The following is a 20,102-nucleotide window of genomic DNA, read 5'->3' as shown; positions in this document are numbered from 1 at the left end:
CTAATCTGTATGTCAGCTTCTTTATTGTGACACATGGGTAAGATCACTAAGATAAATTATCAATATGGAACCATGTGTAGAAGGGTTCAGGAATGGTGGGGTGGGAGTGGTGGTATTGGAAACATGTTTTGCAAAGAAAGAATTGAGAATACTTTATTTGATATACTGACACGAGAGATACAAATGTCTTATCCCTTATCCACAATACCAAAATCCATATCTCTGAAAAGTAAAACATTTTCACCTGTTTGGCTCCAGGATCTGAACTATGCTAATTATAGATTTCCCATTTTACATTTTGCTGAACAAATATTATTATGCTTGATTTTCAAATGACCTCACTGGGAACTAATTCATATATATATATTCATATATAATGCTTATTAATAAAAAGTTTTAATCTTAAAATTCCTTTCTCTTCACAGGCTTTACATATGATGTCATCGACTTTACACATTATACTTTCTTTAGAGAAATGATGAGAAAGCACTGTCTATAAAAGAACAATCACTATTTGTCGTTTGATTTGTCTTTACTTTCTGACTCTGTTGGATGTTATGTGTGGTTCATGTTGGCTATGTCTCATGTCACTCTGGATTAAAATAACATATTTTTAATTTAGAAATTTGACTTCTATTTGTAAAATAAGCTTTAAATATTAGATTGTATTCTTGCTAAAATTGACGTTTAACTACACAGTCTTGCAACTGATTTCTAAGAGTAGGTTGATTCTTTTAATATATTCTGTAAAACCATGGTTGTGTAATTCACCTTTTTTCTCAGGAATAATTTTTGTCATATGATAGCTTTCTTTTCTCCCAGTGTGAGTTGCCTGTTCTGAAAGCTTTCCATTGAGTTCAGTCACTTTTCAGTGGTGCTGAGGAAATTGAGACAGACAATAAAGTTTTTCACTAAGGTAAATATTTATAAAAATCTTATTTAATAGCAAGCAGAATAACTTTTGTTTGGTATTATTGAGACCCTTCCCCATGGCAATTTAGGTGTTCCTGATGTGTCTTTATTTTCCAGTATTTCCATCTACAGAATATGCTACCTCTGTGCATTCTATTATATTAAAATGAATTTTCAAGTTAAAATAGATCTCATGTAAAATGTGGCTAGAGTATCCACAGGCCAGTCAATGCTTTATGATCATAATCTTTACTTATTTATTTTTTTCCTTTGTTTGGGTATTTATTCTTCCATCCTCCTCTTTTAGTGGGTAAAGGCTGTCATGATTCTGAATCTAGTGTGATTTCCTGTGATCACACTTGCCTGACTAACAACACAAACAATAATGTTAAAGTGACAGTGATCACACACATCCAGGGTTGTACACCTCACTTTTGGTCTCTTTCTCTCCTTAAACTTCATCTTCTATTCCTTGGCCAGGTACATTGCTTTGACTCTTAATATATTTTGCAGCAGCTACTTGTTCTTTTAATCAACCATGCTGTTTTCATGTTTTCCACGCCCTTTCAACTCTTCCCCAGAACTGCATGGTCACATCAAGACTAGTTTAAGTGTTAACTGTTGTTTCAAGCAGCAAGTCTGTGGTTGGAAATATTCTGTACTGTACAGTGTGATGTTTAAGCCACACACGTATAAACTATTGAACTGATAGAGCATGTTCAACTGATGCATAAAGGTGTGAACAAAGAAGACAGGTTGATTGATATGTGATGACCATGTTTGTAGCATTTATGAAAATTTTTGCAATGTGCCATATCAGGGTCCAGATTCTTTAGTTAAAATTTAATTTCCAAACTTATTCTAAATATCACCCTCTGTCTTGTGAGCCCCAACATACATGTTTTTTTCTAATTATTATTATTATTAATAGTTGCTAGGTATATGTTAATACTTTTATATGTTTATACACTGAACTGTTCTCAGGACATATTTGTATTCAGTTTAGTTTTGCATTTTTTCAGATGATGAGAATGAATCTTTTAGGGATTGTGAATCTTATTCAAGTTTATAGATCTAACACTTAACAGAATCAGGTACTCGAAACAACTGACATTTGACATCTCTTGTTCAGCAGGTTGAAGAAGGAAAGGAAGAGAATGTCCACCCAATTTGGATCAATTAAAATTATATTTGTCCATCTCAAACTCCAGCGGATAACCAACAGGGACCTACTGTATAGCACAGGGAATTCTGCTCAATGTTTTGTGGCAGCCTGGATGGGAGGGAATTTGGGGGAGAATGGATACGTGCATGTGTATGACTGAGTCCCTTGGTTGTTTACCTGAAACTATCACAACATTGTTAATTGGTTATACTCAAATACCAAATAAAAAGTTAAAAAAATTAGATTTGAATGCTAAATAGCTTGCCATTCTGAGTCTTATCATTTAGCTTTGTGCTGCTACTTTTCTAGATACTCTGTACTTTTTCTCATTAGATTACCCCACTTAGTGGATAAGTTGGAAAGATTATAATCATCTTTAAATAAATCTGTTCAACTCAGTTTTCCTTTCCTACATAGTAGTCAATCCTATGAGAAATCAATCCTGACTATTCATTGGAAGGACTGATGCTGAAGCCAAAGCTCCAACACTTTGGCCACCTAATGCGAAGAGCCAACTCACTGGAAAAGATACTGGGAAAGAGTGAAGGCAAGAGGAGAACAGGGCGACAGAGGATGAAATGATTGGATGGCATCACCAACTCAATGGACGTGAGTGTGAGCAAATTCTGAGAGATGGTGAAGGACAGAGAAGCCTGGCGTGCTGCATTTCACGAGTTTGTAAAGAGTTGGACATGACAGCGTTTTAACAGTAACAATAACTTCATATTGGTGTTGAACCTGTTCATAGTTGATTCTTTTCTCCCTCTTTTATAAAAATACATTTTATGCATTTATTTTTTCATTGAGGTATAGTTGACTTACAATGTTATGTAGGTTTCAGGTCTATAGCATAGTGATTCACGATTTTTAAAGGTTATATTTCATTTATAGTTATTATAAAATATCAGCTATACTCCCTGTGCTGTATCATATATCCTTGTGGTCAATTTATTTTATATATAGTAATTTGTATCACTTAATCCCCTCTCCCTATATTAGCCCTCTCTTCTTCCCACTCCCCAAGATCTTAGTTGGTTCTTAAAAGTTATTCAATTTTAGAGTGCTATTCCTCTTCAGGTTCCATTTGTACATTCATGCATGCATTCATTCATTGAAGAGATAATACCAAAAAAAGAATCTGCAATGGTTTAGACATGGTTATGGGAGTGTCACTTAACAGAAGTAAAAAGAACTGATAAAATCTGTTTTCTGAAGTCACTTTTTCTGAAGGGGTGACAGAAATACATAGTGACAAAGGGGACACTATTTTGGAGTCAGAATTTCAGTAGAATGCATGTGATTCTTCCTCTCTTCTCCATACGTTCTCAGCATACAGAACTATAGTAATAGAAATTCAGTTCATCACAATATAGGGTGTAGTAACTTTTTTTTAACCACTCTGAACATTTTTATTTTATTTATTTTTACTGTGATAAGAACGCAACACGATATCTACCCTCAAAAAATTTTGAAGTACAGTGACAATGCTCTACAATAGATTTCTAGAACTTATTTGTATCGCAAAAGTAAAATTTTATACTGATGGAGCAGCAGCTCCCCATTTCCTCCACTCTCAGTCCCTGGCAACCACTATTCGGTCCTCTGTTTCTATGAATCTGACTCTTTTCATTACCTCATATAAGTGGAATCATGTGTATTTGTTCTTCTGTCTGGCTTCTTTCTCTTATGTCTTCCAGGCTTATCTGCGTTGTTGCATATGCCAGTATCATATTATTTTGACTTCTATAGCCTTGTAATATGTTTTGAAATCAGAGTGTGATACCCTCAGCTTGGTTCTTGCTCAAAACTGCTTAGATTATTCAGGATCTCTTGCAGTTCTATGCATATGTTAGTATTGGTTTTATTTATTTTTCTGTTAAAAAGAAAGGCCATTCAGGTTTTGATAGAAATTGCATTGTATCTGCAGATCACTTTGGATAATATGAACATCTGTGTGTTCATGTTAATTTGCTTCAGTAGTGTCCGACTCTTTGTGACCCTATATGGCCTAAAGCCCACCAGGCTCCTCTGTCCATGTAGATTATTCAGGTAAGAATTCCGGAGCGGGTTGCCATTCCCTTCTCTCCAGGGCATCTTCCTGACCCAGACATTGAACCCATGTCTACATTGACAGGTGGATTCTTTATAATTAGTGCCACCTGGGAAGCCCAATATTTGGACATTTCCATAATATTAAATCTTCCAATCCATAAACATAGATTGTCTTTTCATTCATTTGTGTATTCTTTAATTTCTTCCATTAATGATTTGTTGTCAGTGTACAAGTTTTTCATCTCCTTGGTTAAATTTATCACTAAGTGTTTTATTATTTTTTGATGCTGTTATAAATGAGATTGTTCAATTTTTTCATAATTCACTAGCTCATTTTTAGTGTATAGAAATGCAGTTGATTTTTGGGTGTTGATTTGTATCCTATGACTTTGCTGACTTAGTTTATTAGTTTCAACAGGTCTTGTTTACACTGAGATATAATTGGTATATGATATACTAGTTTTAAGTGTATAACAAAAAGATTTGACAAGCAGTCCATGCTGAGTGAGTGTGAATGCTGGGCCTGCCTTGGTTTAATATAGAGGAAAGAATTCAATGACTTAAGGGGATAAGAATATTAAATTGGATTTGTCATTCAAGACCCTCTCACCCACATACGGGAAGTGATCTAGAAGACATACCTTTCACCAATGCTGTGAAAAATAAATTTCTAAGGCGATGCCAGGTATCCTTAAAGAGCTGTATGTTGCAGCTTAAGTCCAGGATCTGTAGACGAGAGCAGCCGTCTTTTAGAGATCACTGGTTTCTGAACAAGTTCCTAACGTGCTTTTCTCAAACAGGGTTCTCAGCCTTTTTGAACTTGCATCTTGCCTGAGTCTCTGTGCAGATTTTTATTCCCTCTTATATATAGCTGCTTGTAAATGTCCTAACTTCCCAGCTTGTCCTCAGAGCCTTTAGATGATCTGTTGTATGTCTCTCCCTCTAACCTCTTGCTCCAGGTGTATATAGGTCTGGAGAGTCCTGCAGCTTTTACCTGCAGTGTGTGCCATGTTTATTACTATTATCAACATGCAACATAAACTACTGTTTCCCATGATAATGGCCTTTTGGAATTGGAGCATACTCTTTTCAACAAACAGGGTGAGATACACACATTTTCTCTTGAGAGAACAATGATGAGGCATTCTATCTAGAGTAGTCAATAATAAGACAATCATGGGAATTATACCTGGGGACTGTAAAATCCTAGTGAAGAGAACTCACTGAAAGTAGAAATTAAGATAATAAGTATAGTTGGAGCCTCAGCTATTAAAATGATTTTTGAAGAATCAGTTACCATCAGTTCCTCATGAAGATAATAAACTAGTTCTTACAGAAACACATGTTAAGGGGGAGAAATAGAGCAAAAGGACTTTGAACATTTATTTTAGGCCATTATTTGAAACTGAAATAAATGGGGAGTTAGATTACACAAAGATGAAGTTCCTTAGTGTGGCTTCCTCACACAAAACCACATGGTTCTTTTTCTAAAAAAGAGGCTGAGAAAATTACATTATGGGCTACTAAACTATATATATTCATCTGAGATAAATGAATCTGTTAAGAACTGTGAAGAAGTCAAGGGAGCTGAAGTAGTTTTTAAATAAACGAATAATTTACAGAAGTAAATAAAATTAGTCTGCAAGTGGAAGTAGTTGATAGGAAAAGGAGAATACAAGAAAACTCTGACTTGGAGGCATTTGAGCTTGCTTCCTTCCATTTTTGAGATTAGATTTATTCATTCTCATACTCCAATATCCACCCTCAATACTTTATGAGCCCCTGGATACCCAGGAAGGATAAGGCTGAAATTCTTGCCTTAACTCCTGCAACCCTCAGATTGATTGTCTTTGTTTAAGAATGATTCTGATATGAAATCTTCTACTTCATTGATTTCGTGAAGTATTATCTGTTAATTAAGAATTAGCTGTTTGGACTTCCCTGGCGGTCCAGTGGTTAAGAATCTGCCTGCCAATGTGGGGGGCGCTGGTTTAGTCACTGGCCTGGGAAGATTCCACATGCAGGGCAACTCGGCCTGTGTACCGTAACTAATGAGCCTCGGCTTCAGAGCCTGCGTTCAGCAAGGAGGACCTAGCACAGACAAACATGAATAAACGAATAAATAAATTAAGGAAAAGGAATTATCCACTAAACTATTATCATTCCACTAATTAATTCCTTCATTAGCTTCATAACTGCATAATATTTTGTTATTTTAGCAGTTATTCTAAGTAACTAAAAATTTCAACATGCATTCTTGACCTAGTAATGCCCAAGATAAATACTTCCTTTCCTCCTTCTTAGACATTTTAATAACCTTGTTGTTGTTTTTGCTAAGTCACGTCCAGCTCTTTTGTGATCACGTGGACTGTAGTTCCCAGTCCCCTCTGTCCATAGGATTACCTGAGCAATATTTCCAGGGGATCTTCCCGACCTAGAGATTTAACCTGCATGTCCTACATCGCAGGCAGATTGTCCACCCTCTGGGCCATAGCCTTAGGTCCTTTTAACTCCATATCCTCCTTTTAATTTAAATGCAACATTTACAGTGTAGTTCAAGCTTAGGCAATTTTAAACTATAGACACTAATATTATGATTTTGTATAATCACTATTCATTTAGATTTACACCTGCATTTACCTATTTCATTGCCCTTTATCCTGAATCCTAGAGGTTCCATTTGGGATTATTTTCTAATATCTAAAAGACACTATAGTATATCCTTAGCATAGAGCTAAGGTAATGACAATTTTTCTCTACCTATCTTAAATTATCTTTATTTCACCTATGGAATAAGTATATCTTCATATGATTCTCATATAATTATCTTTTCTCTGGGGATAGAGTTTTGTATAACAGTTGTCTTTCAATACTTCCATGCTTTCTTTTTCCTTTTTATAGATTAGCTACTAATTACTTCTTTAAAAGTAAATTCTGGACTTCCCTGGTTGTCCTGTGGTTAAGACTTGACTTTACAATGCAGAGGATGTAGGTTTAATCCCTGGTCAGGAGCTAAGATCCTGTGTGCCTCGTGGGCAATAAAACCAAAACAGAAAACAGAAGCAATGTTGTGATGAACTCAATAAAGACAAAAAAAAGCATTAACAAATAAATATACACATGTATAAATTCCGTATTTTACTACCTGCCTTTCAGCTTCCATTTATCTTTGGTTTTCAGCAATTAAACATGATATACATAACATTGTTTTTATTTTGTTCACCCGACAGGAATTCAGAATGCTTTGGCATTATGTAAACTGATGTCTTCCATCAGTTTTGGAATATTCACAGACATTAGCTATTCCACTGTAAGTTATGGGTAGCCTGTGTTTACAAAATCACATTTTGAGGTAAGAGATCATTAGGAGACACTGCCTTAACAAATGTGCTACTTTGTATATACAGTTTAAAACTTGTTTTTCCTGAAAGAGGAACAAGTTCACTATTGTTATGTATGCATGTTCAGTCACTCAGTGGTGTCTGACTTTTTGCAACTTTATAGACTGTAGCCCATCAGACTCTGTCCATAGAATTTTTCAGGCAAGTGCACTGGAGTGGGTTGTCTTTTCTTCTGCAGGGCATCTTCCCAACCCAGGGATCAAACTTATGTCTCCTGCGTCTCCTACATTGGCAGGTAGATTCTTATCATTGAGCCCCGGGAAGCCCCATGATCTGTATATACAAGTTTAATTTAGACCATTTTATGTGATTGAGAAGAAAGCAATGCAACTGGGAAAGATTGTCAGGAACTATTTAGAGCAGAGGTCAGCCTTGGCAGGGAGGAATGTTGAAATTATGAGGTGTGTCTCCCAAGGGCATCATATGGAAATTGTCAGCATATATGCCATCAACTTATCATCATGCAATAGACTGAAGTCTTTATTAAAGGCAATAACAGAACTTGAATGCAATAAAAAAAGAAATAATATACAGTCACATAGTAGATGAGAACTAAAATTAAAGGAGACCTATATTCTTTAAGCTTGCTGGAGTCTACCAAGGTGAAAAATATCACTTCTATTAGTCTCTTTTTTCCATATTCCAGAGAATGATTAGTATAAAATATTCATAAAATACTCTTTATAAAGAGCCAGTATAATATTTCATTCTTGAAAGTTATTTTTCTCATTTGTTTCTCTCTGAAAGATATAGCTGGGTGGAGAAAATGTAAATCTGCAGCCCTCACTATTTCTGAAGAAGCAATATTTTTACAACTTGATCTGACATGACTTCTTGTTCTGAGGTCAACATAGCATAATTGTTCCATGCGTAATCTCTAGAGTAAACCTATTTTGGCTTAAATTATGTTTCTATTTTTTACTAGCTATACAGCTTTAGAAAATTCCTCATTCTTTCTGGGTCTCAGTTTCTTTGTTAATATGACAGCCATAAAAATAGTGCAGTTTTGTAGGAATTATTGGGGCAGTACATGATCTAATATGTGATACATTGAAGTAGTATTGGGAACATTAGAAGTAATCAATAAATACTAGGTATTTTTTAAGTGCTCATTGTGACTAAATGCTCCTTAGTGTATATGTTCTATGTGGCTTCCTCTCATTTATTTAGCAGGGTCTGAAATTTTAGTATATTAGCATTTGCTTCTATGTACAAATATATTTAAAATTTAAAAATCACATAACCATTTAAGCCCATATTTTGATATTTGGGTTTGATTAAGAGATCTCCAATTATTACAATATGTTGAGTTTAGCATACTTGAATGAACACAAAATGTTAAAATGTCTCTATAATTATCTTCTGTATAAGAAAATGTAAAAAACAAAAGAAAAGAAAAGAAAATGTAAGAAGGATTATTGTGCCATACATTTCCAATTCTTCTTTGTTATATGTCTTGAGAAGACTGGAGCTCATTGCTTCAGGACAATCTCCTTGCTGCCAAGATCTTATTTTCAGCAGAAATAAGATATCAATTTTCTTCAGAGATGAACCAGTTACCTTGACAACAAAAAATGCATCCATGAGGATAACTTTGTCACCCATACTAACTCTGTGTATCATAATTTTTGTATTATTGTTTTAATTATCCTCCCTAATTTCAAGAGAAGCCCATGATACTTAAGAATTTTTCTGAAGAGTGAGCCATAGTTACTAACTTTGATTTTGTATTTATTAATTGCATATATGCATCTAAATTTAAACAATTTACATTGATAACAAGATTCTCATTGCAATTCAATACTTACCTCTGTTTTGCTATATTGCGTTGCAATATTCAGCCACAACAGTATTGTTTTGCTGAGTATTCAGAATGTCTTCCAGGCAATTAACTGGAATTTGTAAAATTTACAAATGAAAATACATTTTAAGATTTATCACTTTTAAACCTTTGAGAATGCAAATAAAATAGAAATTCAGAAAAGTGTGAATACAATTTATTCATTTATTTTTTTAATGCTACAGAATAAATTGGAGTTATCACTTGCAAATAATTGACATTAAATATAAAACATTTTTCTTATGACAGACATTTATGAGGTAGTGACCGATGCTTTAATCACTGCAGATTTCCACATCTGATTGTTGCTATTCTAAGCAGTTAGTAAACCCAATTATGACTTAATGACCAAAGTTGCCTCTGAAGCAAATGCCTTTGACATAGCACACATCAAGTCAGTCACAAAGTACTGTTTATTCTATTACTACAGTGCTTCACATATCTATTTACTTTTTCACAGCACCACAACCTTTTTCCCATTCAAATTTTCATTATTTTTATGTGGAACTTTTATAATATTCTACAAACTCTCTATCACTATCCACTATTTTTCTCAAGATGCCTCTAGAATTAACACCTCCATTACATAGCTTTACTAATGTTACCCTTTCAAAGATCTTCAAGCTATCAATTATTTATATTTTAAATTTCAAGCTCATTAAAATAAACAATTTCTAATTGTGCCATTTTTCTAAACATCTATATTTCTATTTTCAAATATGAAACCTTTAACCCACATCATTTCACATGATGTATTTTGTTTTGTTTTGGAGAATCTGTCCCTCTCATTGGCTAAACTTGATTTGAAAAAGATAGAGTGACTGGAACGCTTCTAGCTTGAATTTATTTTATTTAGTCTGAATGGCCTATGGTTGCTTCTAAGATATTTTGGAGACTTCACACTAATTGTAAAGAAAATCTTTCTGCTTGACTACTTTTTAAAGATCTGATCCTAGTCCAACTACAAGAACGTGTAACTTGTTGGACAAAAAGTCTCAATCAGTCAAGTTTCGGCTCATATGAGGAAGACTTTGAATTCTCTTGACCATATTACTGCAGCTTGAATCTCAAATGCATTGCTGGATTCATAAGAATAATGTACTAGAAGAGGATCAAAAAGGCAGAGTAAGAAGACATGGAATTCACCACCCCCTACACACACACCAAAAATGCAACTACCTGTGGAGTAATTGTCATGGAAAATGAAATGGAAACTGGCAGAAGAACTCCTAGACAACCAAGATTGTAAGAATGACACATATGTAATTGGGTAAGACTGGAAAAAAGCAGAACCTGTATCCTTGGGAGGAGACTAAGAGCAAATGGAAGGTTGTATAGGTGAACACTTGCCCTGGGACGTGAGAGGGTTGTGCCACTGTCCAGGCGTCCCAGTCCAGGGGTCCTACATGGAGGATGTAAGCCCCTAGGCTTGTTGGAGAAGATTTGGGATGGAGAGAGGGGCTGAAGAAGCTTAAACTCCACTCGTAAGGCAGATGCTGGCTTGCCTGCCAAGTGCCTTCAAACAGAGCAGAAAGAGGTCTCATGTAGCAGCTGCTGCCTCACTGCACTCCTAGATTCCTCACTCACTGCATGCTGCAGCTTGCCGCTAGATCTAGGGTAGCCAGGACCCAGGAAAAGGCTTGATCTAAGGACACAGAGGCAACACAGGGTCCAGGGTGTGGTCCAGGTGGGGCAGTGGTGGTCACTGTTGGTGACTCAAACAGCACCCCTAAAGCAGCCCAGACTTCTGATAGCAACACAACTGCCTGATTTCCCACAACCACCGCACCACACTCCACAGTGCCAGTCAAGCAAACACTCCAACCCCTGCTATTCCATGTCATAAACTAGCGCTAGATCTGGGATGACCACGGCAAGGGAAAAGGTATGACCTTGGGCTGTGTCTGAGTGAAGCCATAGATGCCTACACAGTCAGCACATCAGACATCTGTAAGTACACCAGCCTCATTTACTTCAGTACTCCCCGCCTCTGGGGCAAAGTCCCCAGTGTGGGGAAAAGGAAAAACACCCAAAGGAAACAGAAGCAGCTGGAGCTCGACCCTCAAGACTTGCTCTAGCAACTTGGAAGCAAACTCTGCTCCAACATGGCGACTATGGTCGCTGAGCAGAGAGGAAGTCCTATGTCTCACCCTAATCAGCCTCCAGCTACTCCATCACCACCACACCTCCTACCAAGGTGATGGTGGCCAGCACACCTTGAGGAAAGATGTGACTGGCATTCACATCAAATCCACTTCTCCCACCAAATGGGAGGGCACTCGGTCTACATGAGGACGCTCCCACACAACTCACTGCGTCAAGAACACGATAGGTTAACAGTTTCGCCTAAACTTGTAGAGACAGAGAAAGTTAAGTAAAATGAAAAGGCAAAGGAACTGCTGTCAATTGAAAGAGCAAGAGAAAATCCCTGAAAATTGAATAAGGAAACAGAAGTAATCAGCCTACCAGATAATGAATTTAAAACATTACTAATAAAAACTCTAACTGAATTAGGGGAGAGAATTGATCATAGGTCGTTTTAACAAGAAACTAGAAAGTATAAAGAAGACCCAATCAAAGATAAATAATTCAATTTCTGAGATTAAAAAGCACTCTAGAAGCAATGAATAGCAGACTAAATGACTCAGAAGAATGCCTAAGTGATCTGGAATTTAAAATTCCAATCAGAATAGCAGACAGAAAGACAAACAAACAATAAATAAAAACAACATGCAAGATCTATGGGATAATATAAAGCATGCCAACTATACATAATAGGGGTTCCAGAAGGAGAAGAGAGAGAAGGAGATCAAAAATGTATTTAAAGAGAAGGGAACCCTCCTCAACTGTTGGTAGGAATGTAAATTGGTATTGCCGCTATGGAGAACAGTATGGAGTTTCCTTAAAAAATCTAAGAATACAGCTTCCATATGACCTCTCAATCCGACTCTTGGGCATGTATCTGGAGAGAACCATAATTTGAAAGGATGTATGCACCCCTATGGGGCTTCCCTGGTGGCTCAGTTGTAAAGAATCTGCCTGCAATGCCAGAGACCTGGATTCAATCCCTGGGTCCGAAAGATCCCCTAGAGAAGGGAATGGCTACTCGCTCCAGTATTATTGCCTGGAAAATTCCATGGGCAGAGGAGACTGGTGGGCTACAACCCATGGTGTGGCAAACAGTTGGACGCAACTAAGCAACGTTCACTCATGCACCCCTATGTTCATCGGGGCACTCTTTCAATAAGCAAGACATAGAAGCAACATAAATGTCCATCTGCAGAGGAATGAATAAAGAAGATGTCACACATATATGTGATGGAATAATACTCTGCCATAAAAAGGAACAAAATAATTCCATTTGCAGAAATGTGGATGGACTATCATACAGGGTGAAACCATTGGAAAGAGAAAAACAAATATTGTAAATTACTGCATATGTGTGATATATAGAAAAATGGTACAGATGAACTTATTGGCAAAGCAGAAATGGAGTCACAGATGCAGACAGCAAACTTATGGTTACCCAGGGGGAAAGGGGTGGGGGAGTAGAATGAAGGTGGGAGTTAGGATTGACGTATATACACTACTATGTATAAAATAGATAACAAATGGGAACCTACCATTTAGCACAATGTTCTGTGGTGACCTAAATGGGAAGGAAATCTAAAAATGAGTGGATATATGTGTACATGTAACCAACTTACTGTAAAACAGAAACTGACATCACAATGTAAAGCAACTATGCTCCAATAAAAAAATTTTTTTTAATGTATTTGAAGAAAATATGGCTGAACATTTCCTAAACTTAAAGAAGGAAACAGATATCCAGGTACACAAAGCACAGAGGGTCTCAAATAAGATGAAACCAAACAGACCTATACTAAGACATGTCACAATTAAAATGGTGAAATTTAAAGATAGAGGAGTCTACAGAAAGGAAAAAACAAAGAGTCACTCACAAGGGGACACCCATGAGGCTATGAGCTGATTTCTTTGCATAATTAGAGGCCAGAAGGGAATGGGGTAATATAGTCGAAGTTCTGAATGGAAAAACCCTGCAACCTATTCATATTCAGCAAGATTATCATTGAATAAAGCAGGAGAGATAAAGACGTTTTAGACAAAAACTAAAAGAATTCAGCAGCACTAAACTAAAAGAATGTTAAAGGGTTTTCTGTAAATGGGGGGAAAAAAAAAGAGTCTACAGAGAAGAGAAAATCCCAACAGAAAAGGCAAATGTATAGTAAGGATTGAATATCACTTAAGCCAGGATGTAGACTAAAAAACAAGCAAACTAAGATGCTAAATACATCTATACCATAGGTACACATATTTATATGATTTTATGATTAGGTTGTTTCTTTTTTCTTATTTTGAATATATTTATTTTACACCAATACTATAATGTTAAATTATCTTTAGCTTTATAGATTGTTTTGGTACCTGGAAAGACTAGATTGCTATTGCTCTTTTTAATATATTTCAGTATGCACTTTGCTAATCATTTTTTTACTTCTATGGGACTTGAACCAGTCAATCCTAAAGGAAATCAACCCTGAATATTCATTGGAAGGACTGGATGCTAAAGCTGAAGCTCCAATACTTTGGCCATCTGACGTGAAGAGCTGACTCTATTGGAAAATACCTTGATGCTGGGAAAGATTGAAGCAAAAGGAGAAGAGGGCTGCAGAGGATGAGATGGTTAGATAGCATCACCAACTTAATGGACATGAATTTGAGCAAATTCTAGGAGACAGTGAAAGACAGGGAAGCCTGGTGTGCTGCAGGTCACAAAGAGTCGGACACAACTTAGTGACTGAACAACAACAACATAATTTATAACTAACATACTTGTCATGAAGATACAAGTATATTGGGATCACATAAATCTTAAATAAATCTAGAATTGTATAATTATCTACACAGTATTAGTCTTCCCACCAAGGTACACTTAATACATACTAAGTTCATTAGATGTCTTTATGTCTTTTAATATTAGAAGTATTACAATCTCTTTCACATAAGCCATATGCATTGTTAGGTGTATTAATTTATTTAATAAAAAATTCACCAAGTACCTCTAATGTGACAACATAGTTTTCAAAAGCAAATGTTAAAATGTAGAGCAAATATACACATGGGTTCTTTCTAAAGAAGCAAACAAGCTTGTGGGAGAAAGAGATCTTAAGAAAATAATCACACAAATAATTACACAGGTGAGTCTGTGAAAAGTGCAACAAATGAATCACTATTTAGATATTGTAACAGAGAAATCTGGCCTAATTATAAGTGGATAGTGTTCATTGATTACTAAAGGATTAGCTACTTAGGAGAAAAGTAGAAGAAAGGCTGTTTCAGGTAAAAAACAAAATAGTCTATGCATACCCTTTGTAGCAAGAAGGATTTACAGATAAAGTTATAGTTAACATCAGTCTACCCAGAGAAGTCCTGATTTATGCTTGTTGTCCCAGAGTAATTATTAGCATCACCTACTTTCATTATTAAAAATGATCCTTGTTTTTATTATGCTACATGGTAATACTAACTATGAGTCATTCAGGGAACTAAAAGATACGTGTGACTGGAACCCATAGAGTGAGAAAGTATGTGATACTACCTGGAATAGAAACCATGGACCAAGTAAGGAAGGCCCTTATACACCATGTTAAAGATTTTAAAATTTATATTGAATTTAGAGTAATAATAGGCTAAGTCTCGTGAGTTTATAAAATTTATATTTTGAAGAGGTTACTCTGGAAATTTAATGGAGGAGGTCAAGGGTGAATTGTAGTTAGACCTTTAGGAGGTTTATAGCCTAGACTAAGGGAGACAGAGAAAGACAGAGAAAGAATTGCTTAGATTAGATGGGTAATAATGCAACTGTAGAGAAGTGTACTTATTCACTAAATTGGAATAATCAGTGGCAGTTAAACAATACAGATGATTCTTGGGCTTGTCTCACTAGACAACTGCCAAGAGAGACAACAGTATTAAAGTATTTGATTCTTTCCCCCTGATGCCAGTAAGGATAATGGCTGAGAAGAAAGTCTATTTAAAAATATTGTAGGCTAACTTTTTTTCAAGATATCAAAGAAGAATTGTCAAGTGAGAGGCTTAATATGTGGACCTGAATTTTGGATGTTAGCTCTAGATGGTATATAATGAAACTCTGTTAACTTTGTTTCAAGCCTTGTTATTGAAGTGTCTTTATTATGAATTTTTTTCCAGTAGGTTTTTTTGGTATATCTAGGTAAGAAAGCACATCATCTACATATACTTTCAATGTGTATGTTTGTATCTGTTCAGATGTGTCCAACTCTGCAACCCCTTGGACTGTAGCCCACCAGTCTCCTCTGTCTATGGAATTTTCCAGGCAAGTATATTGGAGTGGGTTGCCATTTCCTTCTCCAATAGTTTCAGTATTTAATTTCAAATATTTGTATCTAAAAAGGTTTTCCCACATCACTGATTTCTTTGCCCATCACATCCAAAAGAATAATAGCAATTATAAACCTGCATGCAGGTCAAGAAACAACAGTTAGAACTGAACATGGAACAATAGACTGGTTCAAAATTGGGAAAGGAGTATGTCAAAATTGTATGTTGTCATCCTGCTTATTTAACTCCTATGCAGAGTACATCTTGTGGAATGCAGGGCTGGATGAATTACAAGCTGGAATCAAGATTGCTGAGAGAAATATCAGCAACCTCAGATATGCAGATAACACTATCCTTATGGCAGAAAGTGAAGAGAAACTTGAAGGTGAAAGAGGAAAGTGAAAAATCTGGCTTAAAACAACATTAAAAAAACTAAGATCATGGCATCTGGTCTCATCACTTCATGGCATATAGATGGGGAAACAATGGAAACAGTCATAGACTTTACTTGCTTGGGCTCCAAGATCACTGTGGAAGATGATTACAGCCATACAATTAAAAGACGCTTGCTCCTTGAAAGCATATTAAAAAGCAGAGGCATTGCTTTGCCTACAAAGGTCTGTCTAGTCAAAGCTATGGTTTTTCCAATAGTGATGTATGGATGTGAGAGTGGGGCCATAAAGAAGGCTAAGCACCAAAGAACTGATGCTTTCAAACTGTGGTGCTGGAGAAGACTCTTGAGAGTCCCTTGGACTGCAAGGAGATCCAACGAGTCCATCCTAAAGGAGATCAACCCTAAATAGTCAATGCAAGGACCGATGCTGAAGCTGAAACTCCAGTACTTTGGCTGACTGATGTGAAGAGCTGACTCATTGGAAAAGACACTGATGCTGGGAAAGACTGAAGGCAGGAGGACAAGGGGATGACAGAGGACGAGGTGGTTGGATGGCATCACTGACCAATGGATATGAATTTGAGCAGACCCTGGAAGATAGTGAAGGACAGGGAAGCCTGGTGTGCTTGTAGTTCACGGGGTCGCAAAGAGTCAGACATGACTGGGCCACTAAGCATAGCACAGCACGTGCTTGCCTTATGAATTTGAATGGGACTTTGATCTTTTGCTAGCTACTAAACAGTTTGTCTAGGAGTCATGTTTAGTTATTAAGATCTTTTCAAGCTCATTCTTAAAAATTACTATCTTTGTGCATCCAAATAGATATTTATTTATCCATAGAATATAGCTATATTTATTCAATTTCTCTACATTGTCATTTATTATCATACGTGTCTTTGTTAAAAATTGTACACAAAATTTTTATGTTTATTTCTGAAAATTATATATTATACTATATTCTACTGATTTAGATCTACTTATAACTTTTGAATAAATTTATCCTTCATATGTTTTGTGCTATTGTTTTCTCTGATTTGTAAGCATAAATTACCTTACTTTCTAAATTTGAAGGAATATTCATATTTCTGGTTTGCAGATAGTACCATTTATGAATCTATTTTTTTAAAAGCTAATATATTTTCTAATATTAAGACACTGAGTTCAAGCAATATATAGACTTGGTCCAATATCCTGATAAGATTTTTTTTTTCATTTTTTGATGAATCTCTTCCCATTATCATTTTATTTCTTCTATTAGATTCTTTCTTTCAAATTCCTGACTTGATGTCTTTACAGTTACTTTTTAACTGCCCAAATAATTCTATAAATATCTCCAAGTTTTCTTACATTTTACAGTTGCTAAGTTTAATGTCAGTAAAAATACAATAACATAAAGAACATTGCTATTATTTTTCATTTTTTTCAAAATATACAGCTATCCACTAACATCTTTGATAAGCTCACCTGGGACAAAGCTATTGTTGATAACTCAAAAACTGATTTGGTAAAATTACTTTTACGTAACTAAAATAAAAAATGAGAAAAATAACTTTAGGAAATTCTTAGAATTAATTTCAAATGCTTCAAAATTCTATTCTAGTAACTTTTAACAAGTTAATGAAAAACTGAAAAATACTTACCCTTAGCTATCATAAATGCAGCTAGCGCAAGAGCAATTAAATAAAGCAAGGCAAATGTCACTGCAGCAATGCACCATGGAGACTCTGCCCAAAGAGAAAAAAAGTAGTTCACCATGATGATCAATGGAATCAGGATTGAAGAGTTGGGATTAGAAGGAATTTTGGCTAGGAATGTTCATCCTATTAGAATTTGAATGAAATCTAAGTCCAGGGCAGTGCTGCATCATTGGTATTCCCACTCTGTGAGGAAAACTTTAAAAGTTTTTTTTGAAGATTTGGATATAGCCAGGGAAATATGAATATTTTTAAGTAGGAATATTGAACTAACAAGTTGCTCTACTAAGGACATTTTATGATAAAAAAGAGAACTTCAGAAATCCTACAAGGGATTTAGTTCATCACCTTCCTTTAATTAAACATTTTTTTCCCCGTCTTTGTAGCAGAACTAAGAATAAAACTTCTGCATTAGCTGTTGACCTTGACAGACACTCTGTGATAGTTTTGATAAAATCTAGTTACTGGGATATACCTCCCACACTCCATTTCGTTTTTAGAAATATTGTAGCATAAAAGGAGAACTTACCTTTTGCAAAGCTAAAATATCAACCCACAAAATATCTAGAAGCATTCATTATTCTATGGCTTTGGTACATCATTTAAAGCCATGGCTGATTATTTAGAGAAAAATGATCAGTAGTTCATTGTTCATTTCCATTTACTCTTAACACTAGACTTTGGGTCCTTATGACCAGCTTAAAAGTGTATGAGGGGTGATTTCCATTTGAAAGATTAGTCAGTATTTATTCTCATGACTTCTCATTAAAATATGAAGGCAAAAAAAAGTCTAGAGTTTTACATTTTTTACCTTTTGTTTTCCAAATCCTAGTTAGTTTTCTCTTCTGAATATTTGAAGAATCACGAACTTTGACTTCTGTGTATGTTACACTTTCATCACAAAACTCTAGAAAGTATGTTAGAAAAATGTATGCAATATATAATTATAATTTTATATATACACATATGTATATATACATATATTTATGACATAGAATTAAAAACATGTTAGAAACATAAATTGTCCCTATTTTAGACTTATAACAAAGTTTTAAAAATTGTCTCAGTTAGGCAGTTGCTTTGTGAATTGTGGCAAGTTTTTTTTATCCTTAGTTTCTTATATAAAATAACAGTAATATTTTTCCATATATACATTGTGGAGAGTAAGCTAATGTATATAAAGTCAATAGCATGGTGCTTGAAGTAATAAACATGCAATAAGTTTTATTACTATAAAAATAGTCATAGTAGTAGTTAGAATAGTAATTATAAGAATATAATGGACAATAGCATCTGAAGTAATACCAGTTGCAGAAAGAATAGAAATTTAAGAATTAGTTTAACTACCTATAATTTAAATGTCTACAAATGTTCCTTCTTACAGTTGAATTTAATGTTAATGAAAGGAGCGTGAGAAACAAAATCAACTAATTCTTGCTAGATAAATAACTTTTCTTAGCAACATGTACTCTTTCATTGCAAGCAAAGCAGAGAATTCACAGCCACCAAGTCAATAACACTTTTCCAAATAATATTAAACCTAACCCCATTGTAAATATTTACTTACCAAAGAGTGATTGTATTTTAAATTCCCTTCCATTGGAAAATCTAAAATTCATTCACAAGGACAAAAGGTTTTTAACTCTTCTTCTAGAAGTAGCTAGCTATGGACTTAGTTATTTATAATATTATTTTCTCAGTAAATAAAGGGATTATTTAGCCATAGCAGCATTACCTGTATTTAGTTCAAGCAATTCCTCTGGCAAACGTTGATGACCAGGACTGGGGTTGGATAGTGCTGGTGTCTTGGGTTCCATAGTTGAATTCAGATTGCTTGGATCAGATGATTAGCAGGTGGTCAGAATGAAACAGGATCAAGAAAACAGAACTCTTCATATGCAACATCAGACAGGATGTTTACTCTAAATTTAATATGTAAAGTACTTTTTACACTTAAGAAAATAAAAGGCAATGTAATTCAGCCCCAATATTAACTTTGTTATTCTTCCATGTATAATGAAGCTCTTCTTTATTTCCAAAGATAAACTTTAAAATTATATTAACCATAATGATCTTTTCTCTGCCTTGTTATTTCTCAAAAATAATAAATGAACAATGAATATGAAAACATTGTTATGTAAACAAGTGATATACTGTGTTTAAATCAAATGTAACAAATATTCATTTTAAAAAATATCTTTTTTGTGATTATAAATATTCATAATCATTGTTAAAAGGTACCTTAGAGGAAATGAAAATGACA

The 20,102-nt window shown here is 35.1% G+C and overlaps 1 protein-coding gene across 1 annotated transcript; it reads right to left on the bottom strand.

Moving 5' to 3' along the window:
• Positions 1 to 8,704: 8,704 nt before the first annotated feature.
• LOC136159882 (uncharacterized) lies at positions 8,705 to 19,694 on the bottom strand. Its single transcript, XM_065922665.1, has 5 exons — positions 19,575 to 19,694; positions 18,651 to 18,746; positions 17,786 to 17,869; positions 9,339 to 9,422; positions 8,705 to 9,090 (listed from the first exon to the last, which is right to left on the bottom strand). Exons 1-4 carry the CDS (start codon positions 19,654 to 19,656, stop codon positions 9,349 to 9,351), a joined length of 336 nt encoding a protein of 111 aa, XP_065778737.1. The 5' UTR covers positions 19,657 to 19,694; the 3' UTR covers positions 8,705 to 9,090; positions 9,339 to 9,348.
• Positions 19,695 to 20,102: the final 408 nt, after the last annotated feature.

Source organism: Muntiacus reevesi, chromosome 1, assembly GCF_963930625.1.
Source record: "Muntiacus reevesi chromosome 1, mMunRee1.1, whole genome shotgun sequence".
Lineage (NCBI taxonomy): Eukaryota > Metazoa > Chordata > Mammalia > Artiodactyla > Cervidae > Muntiacus > Muntiacus reevesi.
Note: the sequence above shows the minus strand (reverse complement) of the source record. Positions and strands in the feature narration are given on the sequence as shown.

What these genes read in the sequence shown, in the direction of transcription:
- LOC136159882 (XM_065922665.1), bottom strand. Translation starts at nt 19,656, where the DNA reads ATGGAACCCAAGACACCAGCACTATCCAACCCCAGTCCTGGTCATCAA. An exon ending in TAGGATTTGGAAAACAAAAG is followed by an intron (nt 17,870 to 18,650) that starts GTAAAAAATGTA and finishes CTCTTTGGGCAG; the next exon opens with AGTCTCCATGGTGCATTGCT. An exon ending in TGCATTTATGATAGCTAAGG is followed by an intron (nt 9,423 to 17,785) that starts GTAAGTATTTTT and finishes TACAAATTCCAG; the next exon opens with TTAATTGCCTGGAAGACATT.